Here is a 16,039-nt window from a genome sequence, read left to right as displayed (position 1 = left end):
TTTCCCTAGATCCCAGCAGCTTGGTGAAAAATTGTTTATTGCCTGGGTTAGTAATAAGCTGAAATCTCCTTTAAAGGATTGTGATAATTAAAGGACAGCCAAAGAAGTGAGTATTATAATACAGCTTGTCAGGACACTTGGAACATAATATGGGGAAGGTTTGAAGTTCCATATTTGTGATGTCCTCATCCAGTTAGAAACTGGAAGAAGTAGTATCTGTATTTTTGGGAAATGTGGAGGAATTTCAATCTGTTGTCCTTTTCTCTAGAGCATCTCTTCACTATTGCTGTCAGCAGTAGCATATAGTGCTGGATGGATTTTTGGCCTTAATCACTTGTTCCTATTGAATTATGACACTGATTTGTATTTTAGTCATTTTGCAATTGGATCACTTTAGTACAGAGAAGCTTTTCAAGTCAATTTTCTTTCACTTTGGTTGCTCACCCAAAGGTGAGCCTATCATCAACCCAGGTAATGTGTCAGACCTTTATCTAATGCTCAGGAGAGTTCTTTGTTCCTCAAGTTGTTTTTTACTACACCAATAATAGGGCATTTACCTACTTAAAACTCATATCTCCATTTTATACATGCATCTTGAATATCCCAAACTGCCCAGCTGTTCTAGAATAGATACGAATAACCCAGACTAATGAGAAGTTTCCATATATACTTATTAACAATGATTACTTCAGTGATAGTAAGGATGAAAATAGCTGTCTTCTGCTTCATGATTTTCTTCAGTTTCTTGATTGAGCGTTTCGTGATTGTCTTCTGCTTCCTGGAATTCCTCTGGTGTTAGAAACCGCCGGAACACCGGTGTTCTGAGCTGACTTGGCCTGCTGACAGTGACATTTTGCTCTCCATAATAAATGGTTCTGATAAGAGGGAAGCAGAAGAAAGCATAAGTGCTGATGGGGCTTGTGAGCTTGTTCTGGTCCACTCGTATGTAGGTTAACTGCTTGATGTTCAGTGGATCCATAGTTGGACACATCACAGTAACATTGATATCTGTAAGAGAGTAAAAAACATTAATTAAAATGCAGAAAGTGGTTATGCTTTAGACCTATTGCAAAAGTAAAACTTAGGTTTTGAAATTTAAAATGGAAAATGTTTTCATGGTACATAGTAATACAACCCTTTGCTATTTTTAAATCAGTTTTGTAATTGACAATGGTACCAGTTTGGGGGCTTACAAAATATAAGGTTGTGAGGTAAGGGATTTGTAATGACTGTTTAATGAGAATGAAATATTTTCATAATTCCTTTTCTCTGCGTGTTTTTATCAGTTGCTAAATTAGAAGCGATTTTCAAAAAATTTTAGCTGTTACATGAGAAACTTGTATTAACTTTTACAAAGAACTGTGAATTAGAGGACACCTTCAAAAATAAAATCTTCTCTAATTTCAAATTGGTCTCAAGTGACTGAGGATGTGTTTATATTGCATTCCAGAGAATATAGGATGATATTCTCCCCATACTCCTCTCACAACCAGTACCAAAATCCACTAAGTTTATTGCTTTTTACAAAGTTTAGCCATCAACCTACTTTCAATTTCATTGCCTTCAATGTACAAATGCTGCAAACTTCTTGGAATATAGAAGACTTGTTTCAATTTGTTATGTCCAAGATTAAGTTCTAGAAGGTTGGGTAGATTAAAGGTGTTGTGTGGAATGTCCTGCAGGTTATTGTGGGACATTCTTAGAGCAATGATGTGAGGAAGTCTGTGGAAATAGTTTTCTGGAATATGAGAAATGGAGTTATTTTCAAGAGAAAGATGCCAAAGTGATGGTGGCAGGTCAGGAGGCATTGTCTGTAATTTGTTGTTGCATAAGTTGAGCTGCATTAAATTTTTCATGTTTGAGAAGGGTTTGTCTTTGAATACTGAGTCATCAAGTAAGTTACTGCAAAGGTCAAGCGTGGTCATGTTGGGCAAGCCTTCCAATGCATTTCCAGGTAACCGGGAAATTTTATTGAAACCAAGGAGGAGTCTCTCTAGAGAGCTGGGCAGAGGGAATGGAAATTCTTCTAATTCATTATGTTGTAAATGGAGTTGCACTAAGTGTGAAAGTTTGGCAAAAACACCATGGCCAATCATATGGAATTTTATATTGTTGTAGCTGAGATTAATTTCCCTTATGAAGGTAACATTAGTGAATGGTCCTGTAGGCACAGCTTCAATGTTGTTGTTTTGCAGATAAAGTTGTTGGACGTGACTGGGAATGTTTGGTATTGTCTTGAGTTTCCGGTGGTCGCAGTACATGGATAAGGGAAAAGCTGGTGGACAAAAGCATTCTTTGGCACACTCAACTGGAAAAGGAAAACGAGGAACTTCAGCTTGGGCGTTTGGGTTAAAATAATATGGAAGTTGATGATCTGGCTCCCCACCATATTCATCCTCAAAATCATAGTCTTCATACTGACAAAAGACCAAAGCAGCCCTGAGGAGGTGGAGGATCAATACGTGGCTCAGAATCCCCATAATTAAATTGATAGGTTGTGACCTGTTGATGAGAAGAAAAGTTGTTTTATATAGTTGTAAATAATATAGAAGTTTTAAGTAGGAGCAACATATAATGAAGCAGAATATTGCCTTTTTTTAGCAACACTGTCTGTGACATTACTAAGAAACCCAAGTTTTGATCTGTACCTTTCATGTAAAAAACAAACCAATTTACTGTCCTTGAAGTAAACAGAGGTTTCTGGTCTGATTTCAGGCAAGGAACAGCTGTCTATCTGTGCTGTGCTTGGTACTGAAGGGTACCATAACAGTATTGTTTCTATAAAAAGAACATTGAAATAGATTACTTGGAAATATTGTATGTTAAGTAGAATAGAAATTTATGTGGCTTTGCAAATTGTATGTTCTGTGGCATTTTTTGTTGTTTTTTTTTTATTTTCCACAAAACATGACTGACTTAGTACTGTATTAAGGATGATGTGATTTTTCTGTTCCTATAATTTATTTAAAGCCAGTACAATTCAACCATCGTGCATTGCACATGGTATAAAATCTTTAGTCGTATGTTTACTTTGTGATCTGCTTCTGTAATCATATGTTCTTTATAGATGTGAATTAATTTACCTTCCAAATACCCTTCTGATGTGAAATCCTGTTCCTGTGAAAGGCAAATCATTTTGTAGGTCAAATTTCTGATGCTCAAAGCCAGTCTAACCTTTTAGATTACTTTACGCAGTTAAAGGAACCTTGTTACTTGGTGGAGTAAGAGTTGTGAATCATGTCAAGCTGTTCAATTTAAGCAACAATGAGTCAAAATGTTACATTGCAGATCAAACCACAGAAGTCATGGAAAAATTTAAGAGACTTTGCTCAGTATACCCTGAAGCAGAAAGAGAAAAGCAGTTATTCTCTTTTTTTTTTTCATATATGTTTTGTACCCAAGGGACCCTTTGTCAATATTTGTTTACTGAACACTCTCAGTAACAAAGGAGGAGAGACAAGTAGTCATTTCTGGTGATTCCTAGCAGTGATTACCTAATGTGTGATGTATTCTATGAACTGAACAGGAAAGAGAGAATTCTAAGAAAAAAAGTAGTAACAAACTATTGGAATTTGAGGCATCCTTGCAGTTGTGCTGTGTGACACAGCCTGTGTGTGCCAGTGGCTGGGTGTCACCATGTGGTATTGCCTAACCTGCATATCTAACTTTGCATTTGAATGCAGTCGAGTTTCTTAACTGATGAAAACTTTAAAACTAGGTTTGACTGGAGTCAGAAACTCCTCTCCAGGTAGGTCCTTTCCCCAGCAAAGCCAGGGACTCCATATCCCTGCAGCACTGTGGGATATCCAAGCTAATTAAGTAATTAGCAGAGACAGAGCAGCCTTGCACCACAGTGCTGCATAAATGCATTGTGCTGGGTTGAGAAGGAATTCTGCACCTCAGGAGGAATTCACTGGGTTTCACATTTCAGGTAGTGTATATCAGAATATCTTCTAGTCAGTCCAGTTGGTGTCTATCTAAAATCTGTTTCTAACTCCCATTACTGTTTCTAACTCCCATTAGTTTTGTGGAACAGATCCCAGTCTGTCCCCCTTGCTTATTTCATGCTCTTTGTTTCCTTTTGATTCATCCCTCTTCAGTTGTAGTCCAGAACTTGAGCTTCGCCTTCTGGTTCTCTTCTCTCAGCACTTCTACTCCATGTCACAAAACTTCCAGTTAATAATTTTTGTTCTTGGTGCCACAGTTGACCTTAGAAACCAGGAGGGACAACTCAGTAAGTCTTCTCACTTTGAGGAATAAGGTCGTTGTGGGATTGATCTACTTGCCATGTGGACTATGTGAAGAGAGCTCCCATCATATCAGATTAAATGATAAATAAGAAGTAATATGTGCCAAAGTTTCCCACAGGTTTAATGGAGAGGAGGAGCTGGTTTTAGGGAGACATTTTGATACTTTGGCTGTAGCTGAGTATCTTACTGGTAGAATAGTAACTGTCCTGCCAGGCTTGCAGGTTGTATCTCAAAACACTGAGACACTGACACCTCTTCATGAAATATTTCTAAGAATTTAACTAGCTTTAAAACACTTATGTCAGGTGAAACTTGATAACAGGAAATGCAGGTCAAATGCACAATATGATAAAACACATAATTACAAAGTTGAAAAACAATAAAAATCTTAGAAGCTTGATTCTTTACCATCTGTAATCAAGTCAGAGCTCAGTAATTGTATTTTCAAGCAGTTTACTTGCTGAAAGCTAAATATTATATAACATGCATGAATCACTCTTCACTGAAAAATAACACAATCAGTTCATTTTATTCCTGCTTACCAAGAAAACTTACTCTTTGGAAGTCTGAGAAGTTCAAGTTGTAGAGGGCAGCAAGTTCTTGTGTTGGTGAAATCATCTAAGACATAGCCTACCCCAGCTGGAGGAACAAAAGGTCTGTCTAAGCCATATTTTGTGGTAAGGAGCCTTGTGGGAAGGCAACACAAAATAACAGCCTTGTGGCCCCTTTTCTGATTTGCCAGTAAAATTAAAAAAACTGCTTTGTGCCACATCATCACTTGCTGTAGATGCTGTGTCATAAGGCTGTGAAGCAATTTCTCCTTTTGTTCAAATCTCTTCAATACAATTGGCAGGATTCTTTCAGTTACCAACTCCCATTAAAAAAAAAAAAAAGAGAATAAGGCTTCAGAAATTATTACAGAGGTTATTAGTTCATCATGCGGGTTCAGCTGCAGTGATTCAGTTCTGAGAAGGGTTTGTCCTCTGAGGACGAAGTTAAGAACAGTAAAAAAATTAACCTTACCAAAATCAAAGGAAAGCATGTGCTATAAATAAGTTCTTATACCTCTTCCTTATTTTCCCCCCTACAATGTCTATGTCCTGTCTCCTTCCTGGAGAGGATTTATTCTATATGGTGCTGTCGGTGTGGTGGTGTTAAAGTTGAGCATTCACAGTAACTTTCCAACATCTTTTTTGCTAAGTTGCATAAAGAGAGCATAAATCTTGTGCAAAGGATAATTATGACATGAAACATAAACCATTTTACTCAAGAAAAATATTTATCTTAGGTTTTAAGATGAATAAAGGAAAGAAGGTACAGTTATCTGTCCCTGCTGCTATATGATACTTAAATACCTGTGATATATGCAAACAATTGAGAAAATGGAAAAAAAAAAATTTAAGTGATTTAAGTGTATGATTTATCCAAAGCATTTAATTATGCTTTTGGCTTGGTAAAAGAATTACTTTTTTTCAAAATCTGTTGACAAGGAAGAATCTGGTTCTTAAAAATTCTTCTTAAAAAGTGCCTTGGAAGTATCATAATTGTTTTTTAAATGCAGTAGTTTACGCTTTTTGTCTTTGAGCTTCATGATGCTGATTATTTGCTCAGCCTTTACAAGTTTCTTCTGTAATATTGAGGACAACTATATTTTTAAGGTGATAAATAATACGTAATTCTAACATTTGGGGTACAAAGAAAAGCACCAGAAGTCATGACTGAAGCGATATTGTAGGAGTTGGCAATACTAGAAATAAACTAAAGCAGTCATATATTTATGTAGGAAATGCAGAATACAAGGGAGAAGTTGAAAGAGAGAAATTAAAACCTCATAGTTTTTGATTAATGGTGCCACAAATAGTTGAATAGCTACATTGTACTGCTAAATCAAAACCAGTAATTATTTTTTTCTTAAATAGTTAACAGAATACATACACAGTGAGAGATTAAAAAAGCCCCACCAAGTTTATGACCAGTTAGTAAAATATGACTAGCTGCTACAAAGTTTGGGTATTTTTTAAGCACAAGACAAAGAACATGGCACATATTTTTTGGCTAGTAACAGTTACAAGTAAAACATACATAATTTTTTTTTTGTTGAAAGATAAAAATTAGAGTTCCAGTTTCATACCTGATATTTTTGTATTGTTTTCTACTACTGATTGTGTCCCAAAGTCTCTTAAGCTCTTAGGAGAACTAAAATATCATGATGAATTTAAAAATCCATGGTGGTTGGACAGGAGTCTGTCCTTTGAAAAATTGTGGTAGGGCTCTTGATTCAAAGCATATTGAGCTTCAGAGGCTCATGCAGCTCTACTCATGGAATATATTAAGACTCAGTTCCTGTTTTGTTGCAAGAGCTGTTTTGGAGACAAGTCTATGCTTTGTGATCTTGGTCGAATTGTGTGGTTTGATCTTCATTTTCATTTGTGGTGTGGCAGGAATTTCCTTACAAGGCAGATAATGAGGGGATTAAATTTAGCATCCTTCATGTAAGACTTCTTGTTTCAAAGGCTGTGAAAATGTATTGAATTTTCAGCATGCTGTGTTTTTTAGTTTTAAGAATGCTTTGGAAGGAATTCTTTTTAATGTTGATTTGTAAATTTTTTTTGTAATTTTACTTGTGCAGTGATGCAAAGTGAGATGTATGGCGAGCTAGAAGTCTGAGTTGGCTTCAAGCTGATTTATTTTCCTTAGCTAAACTGGATGGATCCTTTTCATCAATTAAAATCTTTGGAATTTCACCATCTCCATTAACTGGATTCAACTTATTAGGCTTGTCAGCTTTTCCCATTTTGTTTCTGAGATGAAGACACAAGAAAGCCTGTCCTATTATTTTATTAATTTAGGCAGTTTTAGCTAGTTGAGTATGGCCTACTGAAAACATTTTAAATTTCCAAATTTTAGCTAAAATGTTCTTGAAATAAGGTAGAAACGATCACCAGTGGTCTTGAGGTGAATGGTCCTGATAAATAAGAAGGTATAAATTACTTTCAATTATTTGGCCTTTTCCTTATATTAACTGTCTAACTGTAAAATATTCTTAGGTTTCTTTGTGTTTGGTGGGTTTTCCTTGGTGAGTGTTTTTTCCTTTCCCTCCAAAATTTATAATGGTCCTTATGAAGTAAAAAGGGGGAAAAAAGTGCATTTGTTTATAGAGTGTTTAGGGAACTCAAATGAAGCCAAACTGGGGAAGTTAGACCTGAGGGCTGTGTTGGAAACATGATCTTAATTGATTGGCAAAGGTCTGGCCCTGCTATCAGATGTCTGAAAAGGCCTCAAGCTCAAAATTTTAAAATCCTCAGTTGACTTCAAAAAAGTTGAAGGAATTCTGTGGTTTAGATAAGAATTAGTGATATTTGTTCCTGTGAGTGAGGGCACAGTAAAAAAGGGAGTGCATAGTCAGATATAACAAGGAACTTAAGACTGTAATTTGGTTCCTTGTAAAGCCTGTGGGTAGGAAACAGTTGTAGGCAATGTCATTGAGGCTGGGCTGCACTTCAAAGTCACAGTGTAGGCACAGAAGCTCTTGGCATCCCAATTTTCAGGTCTTAACTGGCAGCCCAGCACTGTCAGCAGCCACCTGCAGCCTCTGTGAATTCCATGATGATCTGCAAAGGCGCTTCTTACCTGTGCTCACCTTTGGCAGAGCTGAATGAACACTGGGGCTGTAGTGGCTGCTGGATTTATTTATCCTGTGCCAGAAGTCCTCCGAAAAGTCACTGACTGTAGTGTAGAGCTCAGCAAATTGAGATGCTGAAAGTCTTGTTCTTGCAGAGCCTCCAGCCCAGCCTGAGCCCTCACAGGCTTTGGTGGTGTTCTGCTCTTCATGGGATGGAAAGTAATTCCAGGAGAGTGTCCCTGTGGGAACGTGTGATTTTAAAGGTTATGGAAAAGGGGCCATCAAATCATATCAACAGAGCTGAGACAAGGCCTAATCTGTTTGAAAAAGCAAAGGAAGACAGAGCTATGCCCTGTGTGGGGCTTTCTGTTGCCTCTGACCTGAACCTTGTTGTGTGGTCCCTATTTATTTCCCATTTAGTAGGTGGTATTATGATATCCAAACTCTGGCAATCCACATCTTTTGCAGCCTGTTTTCAATGTTTTGCTTTGTTTGGCTAAGAGCTCCTGGGAAGAACATGTTGAGCAACTGAAAACAGTTGAGCTTATTGACCATGTAGCATGGGAATTAATTATAATCTCATAGGAAATTATTGAGTAACTTCTACTAATGAACAGTGAAACAGTGAATTTTTAGGGCTGAATTCACTAGAAGCATCTATGCATTTAGAAGCAATACATTAGGAAGCTCTGGTCTCATTAGATAATTGGTTACACTTGTGCATGACCATGTGCAAGGAACAATTGGTACTGCAAAAGCCAAGTATCAAGTTTCCTGGCATGTTCAAATTTATAATATGTGAGGGTTTTTGTATAACAGTAGCAATTTATGGTAGTGGATAGTTGACTTTAAAGGACTGACATAAGAAGAGGGATGTAACATTTTTTCTGAATATATTGCTGTATTAGAAACCTTAGAAGGATTTAATAGTATATTGGCTATGTTTTTTTTAAATAGATGGATTTTACTTTCTACAGTAGAGGCATCTAAATAGGATTGTACTCATGTAGTGTTTCTACTAACACAGTAACAAGTAGTCATAAACAATTTACTCTGGAATAATAAAACAAGTTGAAAATTGATGTAAGCAATATTATCTGTAGCAAGTAGTGTCTGGTTACTCTAAAATACCCTGAATTGTATGAAATTATATATCTCTGCTGAGGAGAATCACTGTTGTCAGCTGACACTTGTGTTTTTAGTAATTGAGTAGCTTGTTTAATAAATATGCTTTGTGTTATACTCTGTATTTTTATACAGCCAGCTTTGGTTGTTCCAAGATGACTTTGGGCTGTGCTTTTCTCCCATGTGGAGTTCTGGGAATATTTGTCTGGTTTTGCAGGTATATTCATTTTCTTGAGGCAGTATTAGCAGTTGGACCTCCAACTGTAACAGAGCCTTTAGTTTGCTTGATTTGTGTCTTATATAAAATTATATAAATTATCTCAGTATATGACAGGTGTCTTGCACTCACTTATAAACATTGTAAATAAAAGAACACAGTATTCTGGAAGGGGAGGAAAGTGAGGAAGGTAATGGAGCCGAGTGTCTATTCCAAAGCAGGCACGTCTCATTTATTTTGAGCGGAACTGCTGATTTAGTGCCCTAAAGTGGTAATTGTCTAAAAGAGATCATGTGAATTCTACCATAATAATTTATATTACTACCTTATTCATTAACTTGTTTCAATCATTTATAGCTAAGGACTTCCTGCAATTTTGGTTAAAGAGTTAGAAAATGTGCTTGCAACTTCAGATTGTTCTCAGGTTTGTATCCAATCTGAAAATCATATGTTTATAAGCATTTTTAGGCACTTCCAGGCAAGGATAAAGAGTAGTTGTCTAAGTTATTTGCCAAAGCATTCCTGAATGATCATGAGTAGGAAAATGTTTTGCATTAGCAGAAATTTTCCCCTTATACGTGATGGAAAGTGCTTCCTATTTACACTTTGGAGTGTGTTTAAGGATGATGGTCTTTGATTTTACAGTGACTACAGAATGTGTTTCTTTTCTTAAATACCTATTACTCTAGAAATATTCAAACAAATACAACTGTCCAGCCTGGTGGTGCAGAGAGTTCTGCCAGGCAGCTGTTCAGCTCTCTCCTATAGTCTGGAAACTGAACATCAGCCTTAAAATGGTTTTTAATTTTTAGTATCCCTTCTGTATTAAAGGGAATAAATCCTCTCCTTTTAGTACAAACCTTGAAATGCTGGCACCACATTGCTTTATGGCCTGCAGTGCAGTTCTTATGCAGCCGGAATCTGTGACTTGGAAACTTTCACAGAAACACCAGGTGTTATTACACATCACTCTGTACCCTGGCATATTGTCTTACAAGGAAAGATATAATCTCTCTAACCTTTATTTCCTTTGGTTATTCTCCATTTTTATCTCCATTTTGTTTGAACTTTGTTTAATATTGACGGTCTGTTGGAAGCGATGCTCATGCTTGACATACAAAATAAATGTGTCTTTTGATTTATGGGAGTTAATCAAATCAAAAAGTGGTTTTGAATAATTTGTGAGTCACAGCTCCTCCTTGGCAGAGCTCGAGGGTGGGGGGTTGGGGTTATTTTGATCCAATCGCTCTGGCTGGAAGTTGTTTCTTCTATTACCTGTTCTGGGATCCTTAAAAGGCCTTGCTGTGAAGACTTGAGCAAGGATCACACTGAAACCATTACTCAGAGAATCATAGAATGATGAAAGCTCATCCAGTTCCAGCCCCTGCCATGGGTAGGGCCCATCCACTATCCCAGGTTGCTTCAAGCCTTGTCCAGCCAGGCCTTGTGTACTGCCAGCGATGGGGCAGCCACAGCTTCTCTTTCCTTTTCATTAAGGTAGAAAAGTTGATCTTCCATGGTAATCTGGCAAGTGTGTCCTTGTTCTGTCTTGTGTTTAACACCTTCTCTTGTCTTGTCCTATTGCTTTTTGCAGAGTGGAGTAAATGCCTGAAGCTGTTTGTAGCCAAAATATAAACATCCATAACATTTTTGTTCTAAAAGAATCAATTACTAGAAAAATATTAACTGGGCCTTAGTAAGGGAATGGCATGAAATCGGTGCTTTGAGTGATTAAACTTTAACAGAACTGAGCTGATAATAGTAGCTCCCTTTAAAAGTGTCAGTTTTAATGCAAGACAGCTGTCCAGATCTCCCTTCACATCTTTGCCAAGCACTTGGCTTAATGCTGAAACTTCTAAATAAGTCTCTGTGTTGTGAAAGAAGCCCCAGAATGGGGACTGGGGTAGTTGTTTTGAACTGCTAATGACTGAACTAGATACTGGGTTTAGCCATGGTGAGATGTTTGAGGAAAGGTACCTTTTAGAAAAACAGAGTAGTGTCTTTACAAAGCAGTTGCACATCTGACAGATGTGTTTTCCATGCTCACATTTTCTTCTCTTCTCAGGTTCCTGTGCATTCTGATTTTGGGAGGGAACTGTTCAAGTGGGAAGCATACATTACCCTTTCTGTCCTAAGCACAAGGCACTAGAAGCAGTATAAATCCATAAAACACAGTGTTGCTAAGGCAAAGCATTCCTAAAACAGGAGTAATGAAATATTGCCTTACACATGTGTGCTCCAATGGAACGTGCTCAAGGAAAACGGCACCAAGAGTTGTAGTTAGTTTATGGTAAGAAACATTTTATATTTTTAAAATACTCACTTTATTAGTGTCTTTCTCATAAATAATAATACAGGGCTTTTGTAAAGGGTAACTACTTTTTTCCTTCTGTCTATTAAAGTGAATAAGAAGGATATTGAAGATTCGGTTTAGATCAGACTTAGTTTCTACTTTTCTGAAATAAAAGACTGTGGGTTTATAAATGCTAATTGTTAACTGTGGTCCTGAGAGGGGAAACAAGGGATCTCTTGGCATGTTGGTAAAGAAGGTGTTTTGGGGGGCTGGGTGTGATAATGATGGTATGAGGTTTGAAGTGTTTTCTTCCGTATGGCATCATGACAGACTTTATTTTCATATCAAATATCTCAAATTTACAGGCCACTGTACAGGAGCATAGTTTGTCAGAGAGATCGTTAACTGCCCAGGTTAGGTAGGTGCTTGCATGGAAAATAGTGCCTAAAAGTACCCTGATTCTTTCATCTCAAAATTCATCCCATTACGTGATGGTTCTGCTGGATTGTATTAAAGGACGGCATTATGCAGTCAGGGACGAAGGGGGTAAAATATTCTACTTTTGTACTGATGTTTAGTTTTGCTGTTTTTCTGAAAGTTATCTGGCTTTCTTTTTCTATGTTAGTAATTTTTTTAAATGGAGTTAAGTCAAAAGTCTTTTTCCTTGTAAAATCTAGTATCTAAGGACATGCAAGATACCAGTAATATTACTTTACAGGAGGGTAACATCTAAATAGAAACTGAATGTATTAGCTTAAACTATAAATGAAAAATATGCATTCCAAAAAGCCAAGTAAGCTTTCCTGAAGTTATTGATTTCTAGGTATTAATCACTAAATTTTTCTCAAACAAATAATGATTAAGCTGCATCACAGTATTGCTGCTGGAGAAATTAGTATACAGTTGCTTTTATTATTCTTGCAGGAATAATAGATTATTTTGTCACTTCCTGAATCTGGACATCTTCTCACAAGGTTAATATAAAAGTAGTTTCTTCGTGCTAAAAATTAGGCCCTTTTTACTGACTTGTGACTCCTTCATGCAGTCTCTTACTTGTTTCACCCTGGAAATGAAGATAGAGGTGACAGAAGGATAATAACAGTGACTGTATGTTCTTGTTGGCCTAAATAAGATATAACTGTTGGTAAAATAGTATTTTTTAGAATGGCAGGCCAGTTTTCTTTTCCACAAATGAGTTAACATGCTTTGTGAAGAGTGTTTCTGGAAGAAAAATGTTTTCATTGGTCTTTATGTCTGAACAGCTTTTGGAAATAACACCAGCTGAAGAATTAAGAGGCAAGTCCATACTTGTGTCTGTGACTTTCTCCCTCTCTGTCCCTCTGGAAGTTTTCCATCCTCTGGCAGCCTGACAGCTCAAGATTTTTTCCATTCTTAGCAGCAACTGTAACATCGTAACAGTTCCTGCAAATGTAATTGTGAGGGGAAACTGTTGATTTCAGTGTTTCTGCTTGATTCTGATAGAAACCTTTGTGCAGGTGATGGGTAGCACATGTGGCATGAACCAGGTGTGTGAATCACTTCTCAAGGGACTCTCTGTACGTGTGGTTACTCTGGTGCATCCAGGCTTGTTAAATTCCCTGCTGCTGCAAAGGGAGTTTGAGGCAAGGCTTGGCTGCCTGGGGAAATGTGTGAGATTCTCATCAAAACTTGAGTCCTCAGTGCTGCTGTGCCAGAAATCTCATTGTCATCACATTTCCCCTGGACAGGGATTTGAGACAGGAAAGAGTTCATGCATAGAAAAACCTGTCTGTGAGGGGTTCCCACTACAACCACAGCAGCACAGTGGTTAAATCCAGAGCCTGACTGTTCACTTGGGTAGGAATGTTCATATTTTATATTAAAAACTGCAGCAAGGCAGCATGTTCCATTGAGCCAATCTTTTATTGACTCACATGGGCTTTGAGAAACATTCCAACTTGCTTCAAAATATTGATTAGTTTTGGAAGTCTCTTAAATATCGTGCAAGTCTGGTTTTGTTTATTTCATACATAACCTTTTCTTCCATCTCATGTGATTCACTGAGTATGAAGGGTAAATCTTGCATTTATCTTAGGAGATAATTTAGACTGTGGTATGTGATACGTGGCATTTGGAATTCAAGTCAGATTTTCATTTACTCCAGAACTTTTCCATATGTTTCCTATTAGCAGCTTTGTTCTCAAATCTTTAGTCTCCCCAGAAAGGAGGGAAAAATCCCAACACAAGCCTAAGAAGCAATGTTAAATTCTAAACATAGAGAATGAGGAAAAAAAAAAAAAGCCTTCAGAACACAATTTCATTATTTTTAGTTCAGTACTGCTTTTATTATTATGCTGCTGTTAAATTCTGATCAAAATGAAATTAAAACTTTAATGTTTATTTTGTCTGTTGCAATGTACCATAGTTTTTCTGGATAAATAGTGCACTATTTTAACTGGCAATTGAATGAATATGGAATGAGTATCTTCAAGAGATAACAGCAATTTCTTTTTAGGACATGGGTAAATGCTTCTTGTGTTTACATTAAATTATTCTAAAATTGCTTAACGGTAAAGTCATATCAGATTTTTCTATGCACAACTTGGTTTAGGTAGCTGAGATATTTTGCTGCTTTAGCAAACAGATAAGAAGGGTTAAAAATTGCACTCCTTAGTTTATATTTTTCAGCTGCTCTGGTCTGAGTCATTTCACTCATTTTTGGGAAATGCAGGTGCAGGAATTCCTAATGGGATACTCATGAAACATTTTAGAAATTTCCATTGTGTTTAAAATAGTCAAACTTTCCCTTCTTGATTTTCTAAAATAAAAGAACCTTTTATCTTTGTCACTTATTTCAGTTGGTATCTTTTAATCCTTATTACCAATTATAAGCAATTTTGACACAGGATAGAGAGAAGTATTTATGTGCTTGTTATAAACTTGTGGAAAATAGCAGCTGGGCAGAGGGAAGTGCTCCAGAGAGGTCCTTCAGTTGGGAAGGGACAGTTCCAAATGCTGCTTAGGAGCAGATGGAAGGCAGGAGAGGACAGAACTGTGAGTGACCCCTTGGCACATGGCTGGCTCTGCCTTTGGCAGCAGAGAGGTGCTGTGGTGTGAGACAGAGAGCAGCTGGAGGGACCTGAGGCTTGCACAACTCAAATCCATAGGAATCCAGACTTCTGGAGCTTCTTAGCTCTTGAAACAACTTAGTGACAGCAACACTGGGAATGAAGAGTTGTCCTTATCCCTTTAAAGCAGCCCAGGATTCTGTGAACCATCCTTCCACAAGGGCACATTGCTGGCTCATGTTCAGTTTGTCTACAGGATCCTCAGATCCTTTTCTGCAAAGCTGCTTTCCAGGTCAGCCATCAGCCACATCCCTCACTAGGATATTTGGGCAAGATTTGGGCTTCCCTTAGCTGAACTGCACGAGCTCCTGCTGGCCATTTCTCCAGCAGTATAACCTCAGAGAGTCACATGTAAGTCACCAGTGACCTTGTGAGGGTGATCTGCCGTGTCAGGCAGATGGATAACGAAGCTGGGAGCAGAGCTGGAGCCAGCACTGACCCCTGGGGTACGCTGGCAGTTCCTGACCTCCAGCTGGAATTCACCACGTGGCCTCTCTACGCTCGCTGCCTTCCAGCCCATTTTCAGCCCACCTCAGTCTGCTTATCCAGCCCAAACTTCACTGTGCTTTTAGGAATTTGCAGCTCTTTGTTCTTAAGATCAAGCAGTGAGATCCAAAAGCTGTGCTCCTTCTCTATCCATCTGTCCTCTTCTCCTTCCTGACACTTCTAGCCAGCTTGTCTGATACACTGAATTCCTGCAGGTTTCATCCTGGGCAGAGAAGGAAGGCACTATTAATCCTGGAAAAAGGAAATAAACTAAGTACTTCTTCACCTTCTTTAATTCAGTCTAGCAGCAGGAGAAAGATCCCTAGATCTAACCCTAGATCACAAGAAAGAAAATATATTTTATTGAAGGTATGTTTTGATTTACATTGTGTATATTTGCCACAGCTGATGGTGGAAGTTAAAATAATGATTTAGTAGTATCTTATATTCTTTAAACTTTTTGTATCTTATTAATTTTGCTTCTCTTTGTCTACTAATGCTGCAGTATTCTTTGTATTGCTGTGTTTGAAATACTGCATTAAGTAGGTTGATATTGGGAAAAGGGGTGGGGAAAAGACTTGGAAAAATGAGACTATTTCATCCCTTGGCAATTTAATGGTGTAGAGCAGGACATAGAACGCAGGGTTTAGCAGCACTCAAATAGTACTTTAGTACTCAAACAGGCCCCTCTGCTTAATCAGTATTTGTGACGTTTACTGGGCTCTTCCAGTGCTCTGACATTCTTCATAATTTATTTTTTAAAATTACTTTTTCTTCTATTTGCAGCCACAGGCTGCCACCCTCTGGTGAAATTTGTTAACTGTTGTGTGAGGACCTGGGAGATTTTTGGAAGAGAGAAGCCCTTTAAAGTTCGAAAATCTTAGATGGAATAAATATTATTTTTTTTATTAAACAAATGTATATAGTTGTACAAGGAAT

At 37.5% G+C, this 16,039-nt stretch overlaps 2 protein-coding genes across 8 annotated transcripts in view; one reads left to right on the top strand and one right to left on the bottom strand.

Moving 5' to 3' along the window:
* Positions 1 to 16,039, top strand: part of CENPP (centromere protein P) — a 114,109-nt gene that overhangs the window by 34,795 nt on the left and 63,275 nt on the right. The gene's annotated exons all lie outside the window — the stretch shown is intronic.
* On the bottom strand, positions 539 to 6,521 carry OMD (osteomodulin). 4 transcript variants are annotated; one of them, XM_085590740.1, is made up of 3 exons: positions 6,382 to 6,521; positions 1,547 to 2,502; positions 539 to 1,008 (listed from the first exon to the last, which is right to left on the bottom strand). In XM_085590740.1, the coding sequence occupies exons 2-3, from the start codon at positions 2,478 to 2,480 to the stop codon at positions 689 to 691; spliced, it is 1,254 nt and encodes a 417-aa protein (XP_085446866.1). In that variant the 5' UTR covers positions 2,481 to 2,502; positions 6,382 to 6,521; the 3' UTR covers positions 539 to 688. The 4 variants fall into 4 exon arrangements, with proteins under 4 accessions (XP_085446866.1, XP_085446865.1, XP_021384879.2 ...); XM_085590739.1 differs by lacking the exon at positions 6,382 to 6,521 and adding an exon at positions 4,793 to 5,142; XM_021529204.4 differs by lacking the exon at positions 6,382 to 6,521 and adding an exon at positions 4,806 to 4,941.

This window comes from Lonchura striata, chromosome 12 (assembly GCF_050655825.1).
Source record: "Lonchura striata isolate lonStrDom1 chromosome 12, ASM5065582v1, whole genome shotgun sequence".
In the NCBI taxonomy this organism is placed as follows: Eukaryota; Metazoa; Chordata; class Aves; order Passeriformes; family Estrildidae; genus Lonchura; species Lonchura striata.
This window is presented reverse-complemented; position numbering and strand designations above follow the sequence as displayed.

What these genes read in the sequence shown, in the direction of transcription:
- OMD (XM_085590739.1), bottom strand. Translation starts at nt 5,049, where the DNA reads ATGACACAGCATCTACAGCAAGTGATGATGTGGCACAAAGCAGTTTTT. An exon ending in CCAAAGAGTAAGTTTTCTTG is followed by an intron (nt 2,503 to 4,792) that starts GTAAGCAGGAAT and finishes TCTCATCAACAG; the next exon opens with GTCACAACCTATCAATTTAA. An exon ending in TGAAGGCAATGAAATTGAAA is followed by an intron (nt 1,009 to 1,546) that starts GTAGGTTGATGG and finishes ACTCTCTTACAG; the next exon opens with ATATCAATGTTACTGTGATG.